The sequence below is a fragment of the Falco biarmicus genome, chromosome 8 (assembly GCF_023638135.1).
Source record: "Falco biarmicus isolate bFalBia1 chromosome 8, bFalBia1.pri, whole genome shotgun sequence".
NCBI classification, from domain to species: Eukaryota; Metazoa; Chordata; class Aves; order Falconiformes; family Falconidae; genus Falco; species Falco biarmicus.
In genome coordinates, this window is record NC_079295.1 from 47,225,984 (window position 1) to 47,242,817 (window position 16,834).

At 39.7% G+C, this 16,834-nt stretch overlaps 1 protein-coding gene across 4 annotated transcripts in view; it reads left to right on the top strand.

Moving 5' to 3' along the window:
* FBXW11 (F-box and WD repeat domain containing 11) overlaps positions 1 to 16,834 on the top strand; it is a 74,628-nt gene that overhangs the window by 22,457 nt on the left and 35,337 nt on the right. For all 4 annotated transcript variants that reach the window (XM_056348562.1, XM_056348564.1, XM_056348563.1 and 1 more), the window contains one exon: positions 16,285 to 16,347. In XM_056348562.1, coding sequence (XP_056204537.1) covers positions 16,285 to 16,347 — 63 coding nt within the window. The remainder of the gene's footprint in view (positions 1 to 16,284; positions 16,348 to 16,834) is intronic.

Genomic DNA, 16,834 nt, shown 5'->3' on the forward strand with positions numbered 1-16,834 from the left:
GTCACATCTGGGCTGAGGCACAGAGAAGGAAGTTTATCTTTCTATTTATTGATAAGATACAATTTAGCATTAACTTTCTTAAGCTTCTATTTGTTATTCTTTACTAACTTTGAGCTTCTGTTGGTTGATATTTCTATTTGCATACCAGAAGGAAGTACAACAATGGAAACTATAGTTGGAAAAAATTGTATTTGAAAACTAAGAATTCTGATTCATTGACATGAAAACTTCATCATCCTTTTTTCACAGTACAGATTCTGTATTAAAATGACAATGAGCGCAGTAGATGCATTCTGCTAAAACCTTTTCTTATGGTGCATGAAATCACAAGTCGGGAAATGATGAATAGCCTGTCGCTGTGTGTAGTCTGCATCCTTTTGAAAATGTTATTCTTCTATGCAGCTGTTAAAATGAGTTGTCATAGCCAGACAACTGCTTTGCTTCTTCTGTTAGGTTTGAAGTAATTTACAAATACTTCGTTGACATGTTGTCTGTTTTTTTGCCTCAAAACAGTGGCGCTGTTACCATTTCTTTTTGGAAGCAGTCCAACAGGTCCATTAAAAAGAAATGGATATTTGATTCCTTTTCTTTAAGGGAACAGAATGTTCTCTCAAAGACCTGAAATATTTGTGCTTGCCCCTCTGTTTTAAACAGACTTCTTTCTAAGACAGCTTTAAAGCTGAGCATAGCATTGTAGAAGCAATGAAAGAGATCCATGCAGTAGGCCTGTTGCCTTTTTGTGCAGTGAGATGCCCTGAATTACCTAATCTCTAGATCTGATGCGAAACTGTCCAGTTTTCCCTCCGTTAATCGGTAGCAGTGCTTCCAGTGTTGTTGCTTCTTCTGGCCAAAGCTGGAGGCTCCTCTCATAATTAATGAAGTTGATTTTGTTTTCAGCAGGTTTTCATAATATCTTTTTTTTCCCCAGTTCTTGGCGTGTGTGTGTGGCAGACTGCGGACTGATGTGACAGCTGGATTTGGTGTTAGTTGCATATATTGCAAATATTTTGCAAAGAGTAACATTGCATTTTACCTTTCTTGGTGCTCCAGTGCTCAGCCATCCTGGTCACCTTCAGCAGATCACACTCCAGTATCCCACTGCAGTTCTTGTACTGGGGGGCCCGAAGCTGGGCTCGCTGCTCTGGCTGTGGGCTCCTGAGCACCCAGTATGGCTCTGCTTGTGGCTTGGGGTGCTGCTTCCTGATGGTGTGCCCATGGCTTTTTGCTAGGGCTAGACATCAGTAGGAGAAGTAAATATAATATGGAGGGATTGTTTTTTTTCTAAGCATGATTTATTATCTGAAGGAAAGTGTTATGATAAGCACTTTTTTCAGTCATCCATTGTATATCTGTGTGCTTTCGTTTTTATGACTTTAATTATTAACTAAGCCTGTTCTTTCTCAGGGGCACGAAGAGAGACCTTTTCTTTATGGTCAATTCATATTGTTTATTTTTAAGTAGAAGAGAGTGATTACTTAGTAGATTACTTCAGATGTTCAGCCAGTGAGCTAGTATTGAGCTACGAACCAGAGCTCTTCCTCTTCAGTTTCCTTAGCTGAGGAGCAGAAGCATGTTCCCTGATGTCAGAAGACTAGCAAATGGGGTAAATACCTGTAAGTTTTGGTTCCTAATTATCCCCAGACACGATGTACATCAGTCATTTGTAGCTGCCTATGACTTCTGCCGAGCAAGTCCGTCTGTATTCCTTCTGGTCTGTGGTAAGCACGCAGCACGTGGCAGCTGCGGGCCGGGAGGTGCACGCAGGCTGTGAAAACCACTGCACATGTTGGGGTCACTGCAGTGGCCTCTCTGGGCTGGGGCTGTGTGAGTGCTGCCAGCGCTAACTTTCCTGCTTGTGGGTAGAGGGGTTTGCTAGTAGAAACAGCTTTGTATCTATGAGTGCTTTTTTTGGATTCTTGTTTTCAGCAGTTTTTAGAGAGCACTAAGGATCATATGCTTCATCCCCGGGCTGCAAGTTTGCTTGAACAGAAGCCTGAACAGAAGCGGTTCTCTTTCTAAACAGCTTTTTCAAGTTATTTCACTTGTGGCTGTTAGTTGGTGTGCGATTCTCTCACCTTTGTCTTCTCTTCAGAAGTTGTTGGTGTTCAAAAGTTAGTAATTTACTCAGTAATCTTTATGACAGAGATTAGGTGGGAGTGGTGATACGACTCCCTCTTGGATATTTTGCTAAGCTGCTGTCTGCTGTAGAAGGCACTTGTGAATGCAGAAAAAGTAATGTGAGCTTAGAGATCCAGTCCTTACTCCCCTGGGTGTACTCCTAGTTATTCTGGCTTTCGCTAGTGTCTCTCTCTTGTACCATGTAGAGATCACAGTCTATTGTCTCTCAGACTGGGAAGGGTATGTCCCAAAGGATGCAAGTATGTTTCTTCACGATGGACTCATTTATCAACACAAGATACTAGACCTTGCCTCAGTAAATCCACAGCCCGTTGCTTATAGCTGCAACAGATGAGCATAATTTCGAACATGGATTTCTGTTCCTCATAAAAGCTAACACAATCACATCAAGCTTAATACATTTCGCAAGTAGTGGGCAGGAGCTGTTATTCCTGATACCTCTTATGATGTATCTGCAGGAGAGTATGTCTTTGAGTGGAGAGATGTTGTTAGCCACTGCTTTGTATTTATGTTTTTTCAACCTCTTTTGGAGAAGAGGGGGGGTTTGCTATGTGATCCTGTTATGGTGCAAAGGAATTTGCTAGGTAATGTGCCTGGCGCTCTGCCTGCCTTCTGGTAGTGCCATGCTTGTGCTGGGAGGGAGTGAAGTCTTTCTTTGGAGAGGGAAGAAAATGCAAGGCAGTCTATTCCTGGTATATTTGATATAGTCCTCTTCCTTGCAGGTGTTTGGTCTGTTTCCCATGGAAGAATTTTCCAGGAAACAGAAAAACATAATGAAAAATTTCTCACTAATGTTGAAATTACATTTGTGTGGTGTCTTTACATAGCACTGTTAAACTTCTTATCAGAAACAACGCTGGCAGGAGGATTGGATCTCTTGCTTGTGGGGAATTAAGGAGCATTTTTGATACCAGTGTTAGTAGTGATTTTGCTGGTCCTAGTGGTTCCACTGTAGGAGTCATCATCATAAGGGCATTTATTCTTTCAGTGTGAAAAGTTCCTGGGGTGCTTAGCAGGCAGGCCATTCCTAGGTTTCCCTGGGCCTCCCGTATTTGCATCTGATAAGTTATGTGAGTCTTCAAGGCTGTGGCATATGAGAGTCTTCACAAATGTGGTTTGGGTTTTGTGATCCTTTGAAATGGTGGTAGAATCCAAATCAATCAGAGGAGTCGGCATCGAGGGTGGGATGGCTGTCTACAAACTCAACACCAGAACTGAGCAAATTTTACCAAATCCATCTGTCAGGTATGGAAGAGTGGTACAGCAGAGAAAGAAGGAACTATGACCAAACCCTTGTACTACTTTGCATAATATTTCTATGGCAAAGTAGCCGTACTTGCAAAGCCCCACTAGGGAAAGGCGTTACTTTGTGGCACAGGATGGCCTCCCAGTGCTTTGGACAGGTGTATTTTACATATACTTCAAAAGTTAGAGTTGACATTGTTGCCGTAGAGAAATAATACAGGTTGTCTCCATCCCAGCCTTTCCACTTACTTTGCAAGTATTGAATTCTGTTCAGTGGCATTGCATTGGTGTTTTTAGAAACTCTCAGCTGTTGAAGCCAAACTCTTCACATTTTAATTGTTAAATGTTTTTTGCATTCCTCAATTCACTTGTGATTTTGATGCAATTATTAAGCTAGGCTTTAGGGATGATCCAAGCTACGCTTCTAACCTGTTGAGGTTTTTTTGCATCCATTCTACTTTTTTATATTATTTTTGAATAAACAAACTGCTAAATATTTACTATAAAGCATATGAATGCAAACATCTTTTGAATGCACACTTGAACTTTTAAAATCATAGTACTTCTGTCTGCATTTGAACATACTTGAACTAGAGAATTTATTCAAGGCATATAATACTGAAAAAATATTTACAGTAATGCTACAGGAATCCATGTACAGTTCTGTACAGTTGAGCTCAGGTTGTTGGAGCAAATGTCATCTGAAAGTCTCATGCTTATATCTGAGTACATGTTTTGGGAAAAATGATAAGAATTAGGTCAAATGCCTTTAAATTCAGTACCTGAATAGTAAAAATTCAGGATGCTTGCTGCTAAGTGATTGTCATCACTCTACAGTAGAGACTTTTATCTTGTCCTGCATTATCTCTTCAGTTCTTTTTGAGCCCAGCAAACTTCAAAGTTATCCTTCAGTGCAGTTTGTCAGAAGCAAAAGCCCTTTCAGATTCCAGATCAAGCCACAGAAACCATAGCTGGAACTTCGTATAATTCTGTCCTTTTGTTCAGAAGTAAAAGAAACATACAGCAGTTTTCCCGTTGAAGTGACATCAAACCCAGCTGTCTTCAGGAAGTAAGGAGATGGTTGCTGGCATGCTGCGGTGGTCACAGCTTTGGTTTTAAATCTTCCTTGCACAATATGTTGGTTTCAGCTGTCCACTGCCTTCTCGATCTGCTGCCCCCATGCAACAGCTTACCACCTCTCAGTTATGCTGCTACAAGATGGTGTGCTGTAACGTAAAGTAAGTCACTGATGTGATACAGAATAAAAATAATCTTCCAAAAAGAGGAACCTGGGACATCGGGCAGCTGTTCCTCCTGTTCTCAAATCCTTTTCTGTAGAGTCTTATAATGATGTACTTTTTGTGTTAATCAACTGTAGCTTGAAGTCACAGGGGGAGAAGTAGTGCTGACCTGATGGGTCAGAAGCATTTAGACATCCATTATATAAATCATGTGAAATCTAAATTATGCAATTGCACATTCCTTTTAATACCTAGATAAAATCAGCACTCAAATGCAGAATGTCTGCCTAACCCCAGGCAAGGCTGAGTGAGTATTTGAAAAAAATGATTTGCGCATGGTTTTTTTAACATCTCTTATTACTGAAGGCTTCTTTCTTTAGCTGAGGTTAGTCTGCAGCCTTTTTTGAGATAAGGTTTTCTCCAGGTTTTTGGTTGCTTGGATATCGGCAATTACAAAAACACACTGAAATTGTGTGTAAGCAAAAGATTGTGTTTCAGGCAATTAATGAGTGATTAGGATTTCCTGAATAGTTACGATGGACTGATAACAGTTTCATGAGTTGCCAAATCTGGAATATGTTACCGTACGTCTTTGGAGGAAAAAAAAAAAAACCAGACTCACAACAGCATGGGATTCTTCTTGGAGTAGCTGACTGGTTTAAGGCTTTAGTTTTGTTGAATATTTTGTTGTGGTGGCTACGTTATTCTGTATTTCTTTTGTGTGCAAATGCTTTCAATTTTGCAAAAGACAAATAATTGAGGGCTATTGCAATTTTATTATTTCAGACTCCTCAGTGTTTTTGAGTAACCTTTTGAAAACCTTTACAGAAAAAGTTTGTATAGAAACCTCTTTCAGAATATTTTAAAGTTTTGCTGATCCTTGGGGAAGAGCAAAAAAAGCCACAGAATGAGAATAAATTCTGATGTAGTTCTGGTGGCCAGGGAAAGCAAGAAGGGATGTAGAGAAACTAGTGCCAGAACCTGGCCTTCAAAAAATTAGGGAAAAAAATACATAAGATGTGCTTGGATGAAAGTATTGAACATGTAACTGAAGCTTGCAGCTTATTTTGGTTCTCCAGTCATCTTGTCATATTATTTAATGCAAGTGAGTTCATAGCTGTGGATTTGTAGTTGTTTAGAGTTACTTACTTTTAATTATCAAAGCACACATAACTGAAGAATATGTGGTATTTGTGTTTGTTGCTCAGCCAGTTCTCTCAAGCTGGAAGTACGTCTGCTGCTTCCATTCCTTCTGACCCATTTTATTGTTTTACTGGAGAGTTTAAGACTGCAGATCTTTTCTAGATCTTAGGGAAAGAATCAGGTAATAAGCACCAATGCATGTGTTAAGCATTAGTGGATATCAGGAAAAAAAAAATAAGGCTTTGGAAAGAATGGCTTATTGATCTGGGTCTTTAACTGGCTGCAGTGTCTGTATTTCTGATGCCTATCAATGTCCTGTCTCATACAGCTTTTTAGCCACCTTTGTGTTGGGTGAGGGTTGTGCCAGTCTTCTGGCTGGCATGTCAAGGTAACTACATTTGGACAGAGCTGGTTTCACATGGAGCTAGTAGCAGAGATCTGAACCTAAATTCCCTCTGGGAATCTAGGAATAACCCTTGAATTATTTTACCTTTACACCAGGCAGCCAAGTTGCAGATGTAGTTAATCTCAACATAGGCTAATTTATTTTTGATGAATCTGAAGTCATCTAATTACTAGCTTAGTCTGAAATTTGCTTGTGAGATGTTACTTATCCTACCTTTAATCTGAAATACTTAACAGGCTTATTAATTGTGTAGGGGAGGGTAATGTGTTTTCTGCCTTATTTACACATGAACATAATGCAGAAAAAAAATGTACAACTTACAGCTTTTGTATGCAGCGTTGTACAGTGTGAAGCGTAATTTGAATTTTGCCTTGCACCTGACTCGGGGTGTCCACACACTGCAAATGCTTTTGGAAATGGTACTCCATTTGAACTACTTGGCTGGTAGGAGGTGTGTGTAAGCTGGTTCAGGACTTTGAAACATGAATGCTAATGTAGAAATAGTGTGTTGCGGGGATGCATCAGTCAGCTTGAAAAAGTCTTGGCTGCTTATGGAGTCCTTGAAATCAGCTGCTGTTGGCGTGCTTAAATTCCTCGATTAAAGTGGTTATGATGGAGGTGCTAATCTGAGCAGTCAGCAGTGAAATGCAACATTCTAAATTGTTTTCCTTTTATAAGTCCTATAAATGAATAGATGAGTGGATCTGAAGAGGTTTCTTTGCATCTGCTCTGGCATAAAAGTTGCTATAATCTTGAGCCAGTATTTTCCCCTCAAGTTTTTATTTGGGATTTTTTTGTTTATATAGGAAATAAAAACTAAAGGGGCTCTTTACTAGGTATTGAGACAGTTTCTAAGGTAGTAAATGCTACTTAATGTTTTCGTAATAATAATAATAATAATAATAATAATAAAAGCTTGACGTCTAGTCCTGCTAACTGCGTAACAACATCCAGTTATTTAAGGTAGCTTTTGGTGTAGTTGTAGATGCACATGGTCTGAACAAATACGTAGTGTGGGGCAAGTGCCCGTGATGCAGTGGAAGCTCTGAAAACATGTTGCGTTTACTTCAGTAGTTTCAGTGACTTCACTGTATAGATCATGCAATTGGAAGTTTCCCTTGAGTTTTAAACATACAGAAAAACTGTTTTACTTCGTGATGGATTAAGATTAGAGTGCACATAGGTTCTGCCTGAATAGGTTTATTTGGAGGATCAATTAGGTGAACCATTAGTGCTATTGTCAGTGCAAAAGCAATAATAGGAATTGTAGCTGAGAACTTGAGGTAATTTCTCTTAATTAAAACAGACCAAACCAAACCCAGTACCTTGCTCCTAGTGTCTGTGTATCTTTCTACAGCCAGTTCGTCATAGCTATATTTCTGATGTAAACGTTTTACTGTTAAAATTATCATTTGCAGGCAGAAAGGGTTTGTCTTGGGGTATTCATACTCTAGAGTTGTGAAAGCTAATTCGGAAGTGTTTTAGGAAAGTGATTGCAACCATTTGCAGTGCTAGGAACGATAAGCCTGATGACTGCTTTAATATACTATTTAAGTATTGAGATTTTTCTGCTCTAAGCAAGAATGTGGACTGCTAATCTACTGCACACATCCAGTATCTGCCAAGAAAGGCTGAGTGACCATATAGTTCAAGGCATGAACTGAGACAGCTGAAAAGCAACACTTGTAAGCTGAAGGTATAATTAAACCTCCTGTTAGGCTGGGAAAGGGCTGCAGAGTCCAGCCGGTTGGAAAATAAAGCCAGTTTTCATCTGAAGTAAAACGTGATCAGTAAGCCTCAGGTGGAGCATTGCAGTAAGACTTGCTGGATTACCCCTTAACTGCTGGCTGCTCTTCCACATCCTAAGATTTTGTTGTTGTTATTATTATTGATTTGTATTTTTTCAACTACCAGCATAAGCTGAACAAGTAGTCACTGTGGAAAATGTTACAGCAAGGCTTAATGTAGCCCCCAGACCTCGCCTAGCTGTATTTAAAACTGCATTTGCCATTTTTTTAGTAAGCTGATTCTGCATAAAATGGTACTTTTGAGGGGCAGGTGTAGAGAAAGTGATTAAATATGTATATATTTGGGACTCAACATATTTATATTCAGCAAAATAACTTGCATGATGCGCAAGTTTAGCAAGCCTTCATGGTTGGGTACTCGGAATGGTGCAGGGATGAGTCATCAAACTGCTACAATTACACAATTCGGTACTCATTGTCCTTGTAAATACAACATATTAATATAGGATGGATACAGGCAGTTTTGGATTACTGACTCTTTATTCCAGACGTTCAGAATATTAAATGAGAGTTAGGGTGTCTTTGAAATGGTTACGCAAGGAATATGTTAGACGTGATCCCGCAGTACCTGTTGAGGTAAGCCTGCCCCTAAGAAGTAATAAGCTATTATGTACTTACAAAAACCCCAAGACATGGACGACTTGAATTGGCTGAAAGATCAAAAGCATCTTCCCCATCTGATTTTAGAAACTACACCTGCTGCTGAAAACACTGGATGTCTCTTGGGATTGCAATAGTTATATTTTTTTTCTAGTGATGCCAGTTTGCTCAGTGGAAATACAGACATGCTGGAAAATAGCTGGTAACTTGGACAAAAGTAGCACTTTTTTGTTTGTTTTTTTACTGCAACCTACTTTTTTTTTTAAGGTTTAATCAGTAAATTATATATATATTTAATTTTTTTTTTTTTAAATTTATGAGAACCTGTATTACACTATTTCTGAAGTTCTAAAAGCCAGCAGAGTGATTTTGCTGTTACGGTTCTTACTTCGTTGGCAATTATGCTTTGCAGGTTGGGGTATGAATTAAGAAATTAACTGCTCTGCCAGGCTTCGGAATGCAGTTTTATGCCTATTAAAAGGATGTGTCATCACCAAAAGCTCTGTGGTGGAGTCAGAGCCCTTGCTTAGTGTTTCATGGAATTGGATCAGAAGAGTAATTCTAAACTGTTGATCATGTTTTTAAATGAAATTACGTACAAACAAGTTACGTAGTGTAGTCCTATCTGGACACAGCCCATACTGATCTGACTTCTGAGATTAATTTCCTGTTAAGCCAGACATACTGAATATTAAAAGGTATGCAGTTACTTATTTACAGATCAGCAAATAAATTTTGTAATGAGGTTAAGGTGAAGACATACTTCAGAAACAAAGTGAAATCAGTGGTACTAATTGCCAGTCATCAAAGCATTAGTGATTAAACAAGATAACTTGTTTAGTACCTGCTTGTAGTCTTCTGAACCCATAGAAATAACTGTTCTGGAACATTTAGGTGAAGATTTTGTTTCTCTGAGCAGTGACAGGAGCAGGAGAATGTTGGTTTTGGGGGATTTACTGCTCTGGACAAAACTTCCTGATGGGCCCTTGAGAGGTGTCAGACTGGGTATGTGAAAGCATTGGGTATCTTTTAAAAAAGTTCGTATCTACAGCTTGTGGTCAAACTACAGCATTTCTTTTTAGAGACTTGAAACACAAACTAGGTAACTGTGTGCTGGTACTGAATTTACCCCATCTTCCTGTACGCTTTTTGGTGGTTAGTCAAAGGCCAATTAAAAATGATGCCTTATTTTCAGCCTAAGGGTTTCTTTTCTAATTTTGCCTTCAGCTGTTGGATCTTGGTAGACTCTTTTAGTATTTCAAGTCTATTTTTGTTTGAACTTTCAGCAATAACTGCACTAAAATAAAATCTGGCAATTGGCAGAGTAGCTAGCTAGGTAAGAAATGGAGCATATTGAGTTTAATTTGTGCAGATCCCAAGTGCTTATATAAATCAGCTAATTTAAGCTGAAACTAGCAGTTACTAACACAGATGTCAAATATAGACAAGTCCGTGGTCAGCAGAGTTAACTTTCAAGTTAGAATCATAGAATATCTCAAGTTGGAAGGGATCTGTAAGAATCATTGAGTGTGGTTCCTTGCTCGTAGGAAGCTTGTAGGACTACCTAAAACTAAACCAAGTTTAACTGGATGAACCTTAGAGCTTTCTTTTCCAATGCTTTATAGTGACTGTGGACAGCGGATCGAGTTTATCTACCATCAGATATTTTCAGAGTCTTTATTTGGAAAATCATTCGGCCGTGGGCTCTCTTTTCTACTTTTCTGAAGGGATTTTTTTCTTTTTCTTTTTTTTTTTTTTTTTTTTTTTTGCATAAAGGTATCACTTGATTATCTCTCTAAATTAAAAAAAAAGATGTGTTTTATCTTAGTACATAATTAATGGAGAAATATTGCAAGGAACCATTTCGTACAGGCAATCTGAGTGAGGTTAAACCCATAAGCTGGAGCTGGTTGTTGCTGGTGCTGTCTTCTCTGTGGAGCCAGACGTCCGATTTGAATAACCGTCCATACCTTCTTACACAGATTCCTTTGACATGGAATCTTTTATGTTGTTCCTCTGTATATAGCCTATGGCTATGCTTCTGAAGAAATATTTTTGAAGTGATGAGTCTTTGCAGTGGTTAGGATGCTTTGTCAGTGACCACCTATTTCTGACCCGGCATTTGGAAGCACTGTAGTATTTTTTGTATTTCTTTGCAGATGTGTATCTACAGATTTTGAGGGGTGTGATATGTAAGGGGTTTGGTGCATCTTGTGCAGTTTAAGTAGTGATTTTCCAACTTCATTTAGCTCTTGTGCTACAGTATATTAAGGCTCTCGGTAGTTAAAAGAAGAAAATCCTCTCATATTCCTGATCAAGTGTCAAGTTGTTGTTATTAAACGCTATTTAACAGGTTCCTGGATTGGAAAATAGTGACCATGACATCCTAAGGAGAGGCTTGCATTCATTTTGAAATGCTTTAAACCACCCGGGGTTTTTTGTCTGTACTAAAAGCAGGAAGCCATGAGGGACACACGCTCATCGCTTTCAGATGGTAAAGGTGGTTCCCCAGCTTTTTCCTTACTGATGTGGTCCAGTCGCCACCCAGGATGGTGGATTCCTCTCCTCCTCTGGGTGAATGTGTAATTAATGCCTTCAGCAATCCTTGTGCTGGCAGAGCTGGCTTCAGAAGGCAATGTGAGTTCACGGAGCTCAAGCATAATCTGCTTGGTTTGACTTCAAGATATCCAAGTATGTGTTAATTATTTTTTAAAATTGTTTCTTCAGCTTCTCTAAGGTCAGATGTAGATGTGATTTGTTAAAGGAGATCAGAGTCTGTTTAGCTGAACTGTTTTGATTAGTTTTGCTTGTTTTGTAATTTTAAGTGAAATTTCCTGGTATGCTTTTCAGTGAGTAGGGAATTTTGTCAAAAATCAGATTTTAAAGACATAGCTCAGTCTTTAACTCAGATCAGAATTACTGGTGTAGTCTCAAGGGTAGTGGGAAAATAGTAGTTCTTGTTTTCTATCACTTTCCCTTTCGTTTTAGCCAAAAATACAATAATTGAAGACTGCCTTTTTTTTTTTTCCCCCAAGGTAACACAGCTACTGTCTAGTTTTGTCCATCCATTCTTTGTATCCTGGGAGTCCATTCTTGGATAGGGAAAAGTTTCTCATCAAAGAAACTTAGCAATGTTCTCTGCCTTGCTAGGTACTATTCCTGCAACTCGTGTGTCTTGTCCCAGTTCCCAGGATTACTGCTATCACCTCTGTAATTGCTCTCTAGATACTGGCACTAAAACTGGGTTAAAGAACAAAGCTGCACCATGCAGTTTCTCTTCAGAGTCAATTAAGTGACTGAAGGCACTCCCAAGTCCTGAAGCATGGTGCAAACCCAAGTGTTACCTGCTTTATAGCTAAGACAAATTTGGTAGGAATCTGGTTAGCCCGTGGAGGATAGATTTCTGCTAGAAAAGACGCAGCTTTTTTTCATATCTGTCATGAGTGAGATGAGCCTTGCAGGCTGAGTGCCGTTCATCTACAGAAAAACTTAGGTGCTTTTGCACCAAATGTTGTACAATCCTATATACATGGAACTATTACGCTTGAGATGCCGGTTTTGGTTGCTACCAAGTAGCTAAGGATCTTCACTGAAACCGATTCATGAAGTTTTATAATACCTACAAAATATTTTGCCTTTGAGGATCATTCATGGTTGTTCTTTTTTATTAATTTGGAAGCTTTTCATAATCTCCAAAGGAAATGAGCTTTTTGTAATTATGCTTGTCAGTTCCTCTTTCTCCCCAAGTAACTGTTGAACCTGTTTGCCATGTTCATCTGCATCTCAGAAATCCCAAAGACTTGCGGTATTGTGGAGCAGAAAGACTAAAGAAGGCTTGAAGTTACTGCAGAACTAGGCAAGGAATATGAGATGCAAATCTTCAGGAAACAAGCTTTTAAAACTAAAACTACAACTTGTAGAGCAATTTGTAAATTTTACTGCCATTGCTGGTTTTACTGTTAGTGAAAATAAAAGACAGAGGCTTTTCTTGGTGTAACTTTATTCAGTTGGGTTATAACAACTATAAGGCAATGGAAAACATCTCTGCTTAGACCCATTGTTATCACTTCGCTGTTGCTGCCATTCTCAGTAGGGGATGGAGAGCGCTTACTCCAGGCTGACTAATTAAGGAATGACAGCTGGTTGGAAATAATCATTCTACTCTCGCAAGAGCTGTGAGCAACTTAACAAGAATTTCTGGAAAAAATGAACTTATAAACAGGATTAATTGACCATATTTAGAGGCTGTGCTTCCACTGTGAGAAGCTGCTAGGCTCTTGTGTTGTGGGGGTGAAAAATCAGCCATGTTCTTTCAGAGCCTGCGAGCGCAGGTCGCTTGTATTGCCGGGGCTGACGGCCCTGCTAGGGTAACTGGAATGAGAGGTCACAGTTTGCAGGTCTTGATGCTGTTCAGCAGCAGAGCTGCAGGGAAATGAAGTCAAGTCCATGTTAACGCCACCAAAAAGCTACTTGGGAAACCTGCAGAGGTGGGGTGGGCAGCACGGTAGTTTTATATAGAGGGTGGGTGAGGTTAACAACAAGGTACACATGGAGAGAAGGGACCAGCAGGACGAAAGGAAGAGTTGGACTTGGGGATGCCTATCTATCTTCTTGCACAAGAGCTGGAGGCCTTCCTGAGCAAGGACTAGTGACACCAGCTGTTAGGAATTTTGAAATTATTCTTTTGCCAAGTGCTGTGGATGTACAGGACAGATTAGAGTTGTCTAATTGCTTTTTCCAGGACATGATCCTCACCTGGCCATCTTTTAGTCTTCAGCTAGTAGGCTTAAGTGCTTTAGAGACACATTATAGCCTAGGATGTATGTAATCAGGGGAATGACCCAAAAATTGTTTAAGACAGAAATAGAGCAAATTTATTTGGAAGAGAAGATATAATAGGGAAAACAAACTATATATTTGGGAGCAGAAGGGGAAAGAACGAAGGAAGGATTAAAATCTCAAGCTCTAAAATATGGTAAGAAAATTGGACTGAGTTTAGGATGGGAAAAGAGGGAAAACACCATAAATGAGGTGGTAGTAGATACCATTAAACTAACACAACTGCCTACTTCCTGGTTAAATGCATAAATACAGAGTTAAATTTCCAGCCTAAAAGTCAGTCTGTGTAGTCTGCCCTCATGTTCACAGCCCAGATGTTGAGAGGGTATGGAAATATCAGCAACAGTACTGCCTGTGCCAGGTCACCCATTTGTGGATCTAAGACACTGTCATCTTAGCCAGGAGTGGGCTCTGATGCTCTGAAAGAAGAGGGACAAGCGGCAAGGGGTAGGAGAAGTGCAGTCCCTCCTACTTCTCCCTTGTATCAGTGGACATGCCATGGATGGAGCATGTCCCTAAAGCCTGCCACCCAGTCTTCTTTACCTAGGCAGCAACAGAGCCACGGTAGAACTGAATAGGTGTGCACCAAAGACAAAACTTTGCTCTGTAATCTGCTTAGCGTGGAAGTTTGCTCAGTTTGGTGAAGTTTGTGTTATTGCCCGTTTTGCGTTACAGTGCTGCTCTGCAAGTTTTATTATGGATTCCTAGAACGAAAAAATGTGACATTTAGGAGTTAGTTCTTATCCTGCATCCCAGGGAAAGCTAGCGATGATCTCTGAAGGTACTTCCCAACCAAGGAGCAGAAGAAAACAGTGGTAGAGTCCTGCCATGACCTACCGAAGGGAAGTTAGATTGGAGCTAAGTTGGTATCATGTGAGATTTCTGTGAATATGCTGACCCAAGCCATCAACGTTTGATATTCTCAATGAGAGGTCCTGTTCCTTGCTCTTAGCTCACAGGATTGATGCATATATTTAGCCTTCAGCTGCAAAAGGGATGACATGCTCTTACTCATTTAAGGACATACTAATTGAAAACAGTTAACAACATATAATCACTGTAATGAGTATTTCTACACATTCAAATTTAAAATAAAATGAAGAAAAGCCCTGCATAATTCTCTGGAGTCATGTTTGCTTTCCAGAATAATGTAACTGGTGTGGGCCAGTTGGGTACCAGTGAGTCTGTGGCTGATGTGTGCTCCTTCTCGTGGCACCGTGTGGCAGGAGAGCATCGTTCGCCCACCATGTGCACATAAGTGGTAGCGCTGGTTGTGAACAGTCTGTAGTTATGAATAACTAGAATGGCAATTGAGGAAGTATGATTTTGAAAATGTGGAATGTGGCATTTACTTTTCCAGTGTTACTGTTCTGTGTATGTCCAGAAACACTAAAATACATGTATCTGTGGAGTAACACAAAACCTTTGCTGCCTCTGGCCATCTCCTGGGCTTGTGTTTTGTCATTGTCATGTGTGTTGTAACTAGATATACTTAAGTTCTTCCATCACCCAGTGGACATAGTTTTTATAATGTAATCTTTTGTCCACGTGATACGTGGTTTTTCATACCTTACTGCAAGGCAGAAAAGGTTTCAAGGTAAACTTCAGACAAAGCAGTGTAGTCAAGTGGTGGAGGAAGGCTTGCCTGGAGGGGTAATACTGGTAATCTTGGGGGTTTTCTGGGTTTGGTGTGGTACATCCCTTACACAAGGAGGAGAGGAAGCAGTGAATGCTTTTGAGTGGAATTGTGTTTTTTGAATGGGGATGGATGTAGTTGTTAAGGAGTTAATCCATAATCTGTGACGGCAAGAGTAAAGGAATTGTGTGACTTATTCCATCATGTGTTTCACTTGAGTGCGTTGTTCCTCTTTCTACTGAGACAGCTGGTAAGAGGGGAGAAGGCTGAAATAAATGCAATGTTTTAAGACATTTAAGGGCTTTTCACAATAGCCCTCTGCCAGTTTGTTGGTGTCTCCTGGGGGCGAATGATAGGGAGGACAGGGTTGGTGGGAAGCTAAATGAGCGGTAATTGCCTAGGTGTGGGGTACCAATGAGTAGGTGGAAATAGATGGTAATTGTGTTATGGACAGCAAAAGGGAGCAGAGAGTTAAGAAAAGGAAAAGGGAAGAATTAAGTTAAGAGTTTGAAAAACTGAGGTAAGCTGTAAAAGAAACATTTGCAGCTGAATGTTTGTAGAAATTCTTACATCTCTTGTTCTCGAACAAAAGGGAAGAAAACAGTAGGGAGGAGCAGTTATAATGTGGGGAGAACACTGTAATTAAGTCAGGGTAAAGAAAGATGGTGACTGCCAAGGGTTATAGGACACAGACTGTGGCAGGGTATTACAAAGACGTTCTGCAAGAACCGTCCCTCCTCCTTGTGGTAAGCTAGAGCTAGGAAACAAAACCAACATATTCTGTTGCATGAAGTAGTGTATAGTGATTTTTTTTCTTTTTCTTTTTCTTTTTTTTTTTTTTTTTAACTAGATGTATGCAATTTAACTTTGGCAGAAAGTGCTGGTTGATTACTTTGACAGGTTTAATTACTTTGGCTTGAGTAGGATGAAAGTGAATTTATTTCCCAGTGAGAAAAGCGTTGAAAGGCTGCATGAAAACCTGTCAAGGGAAACTGAAGAGGGGTTGGGGAGTTATCTTTACAGTAAATGGAATTGATAAACATGTCAGTTAAAAGGGGAATTTATTCAAAATACCCAGGTTTTTTTGGCCAGAAATCTTTGATAATTCTATTCACTGGGAAAGTGAATTTTATCTGTTAAGTTGATTTGCTTTTTCATAATGCTTGTAGAGCAAGGAATTACCATAGAATAAAGAAATTGAAGTTCGTTTGGTTTTTTTTCCCCTAGAACACGTCAGTAATGGAGGATCAGAATGAAGATGAGTCTCCAAAGAAAAATACCCTATGGCAGGTAGGGCTAACAGTTGCGTGGAAAGAGAGTTGGCATGATTTTGTACATTCCTGCTTTTGAGAAACTTCCAAATCTTGCATCTGCATGATCGTCCTTGTATGTAGTTGATTGTATCATCCTAAAATTATCTCAGCCTTCAAGTGAAGGATAATGCCAATGAATAATACTTGAGAAATTACTAGATCTTCTCAGATTTTGTAGTTTGTGCTGACCTTGGAAGGCCAATTCTGCATCAAAGGATACTTGAGATACAGTTCAACCTTTCTGAGCATGTGACTGTCCTTTAAAAGGGAAATTTCAGCACCTTCACATGGCAAGCACTTGCAACCCATTTGCTTTGAAGAAGTTTGGGAATATTTCAGAGCTGACAGTTGTTCCCCAACAGCTCTCTTGGTCTCCTGAAGGGCTCAGAAGAGCCTGGCATAAATCGTTGGTTCTATTTACTAATTAGTAATGAGTCCTGGAGTGGTGTTCTTGTAGCATCCTT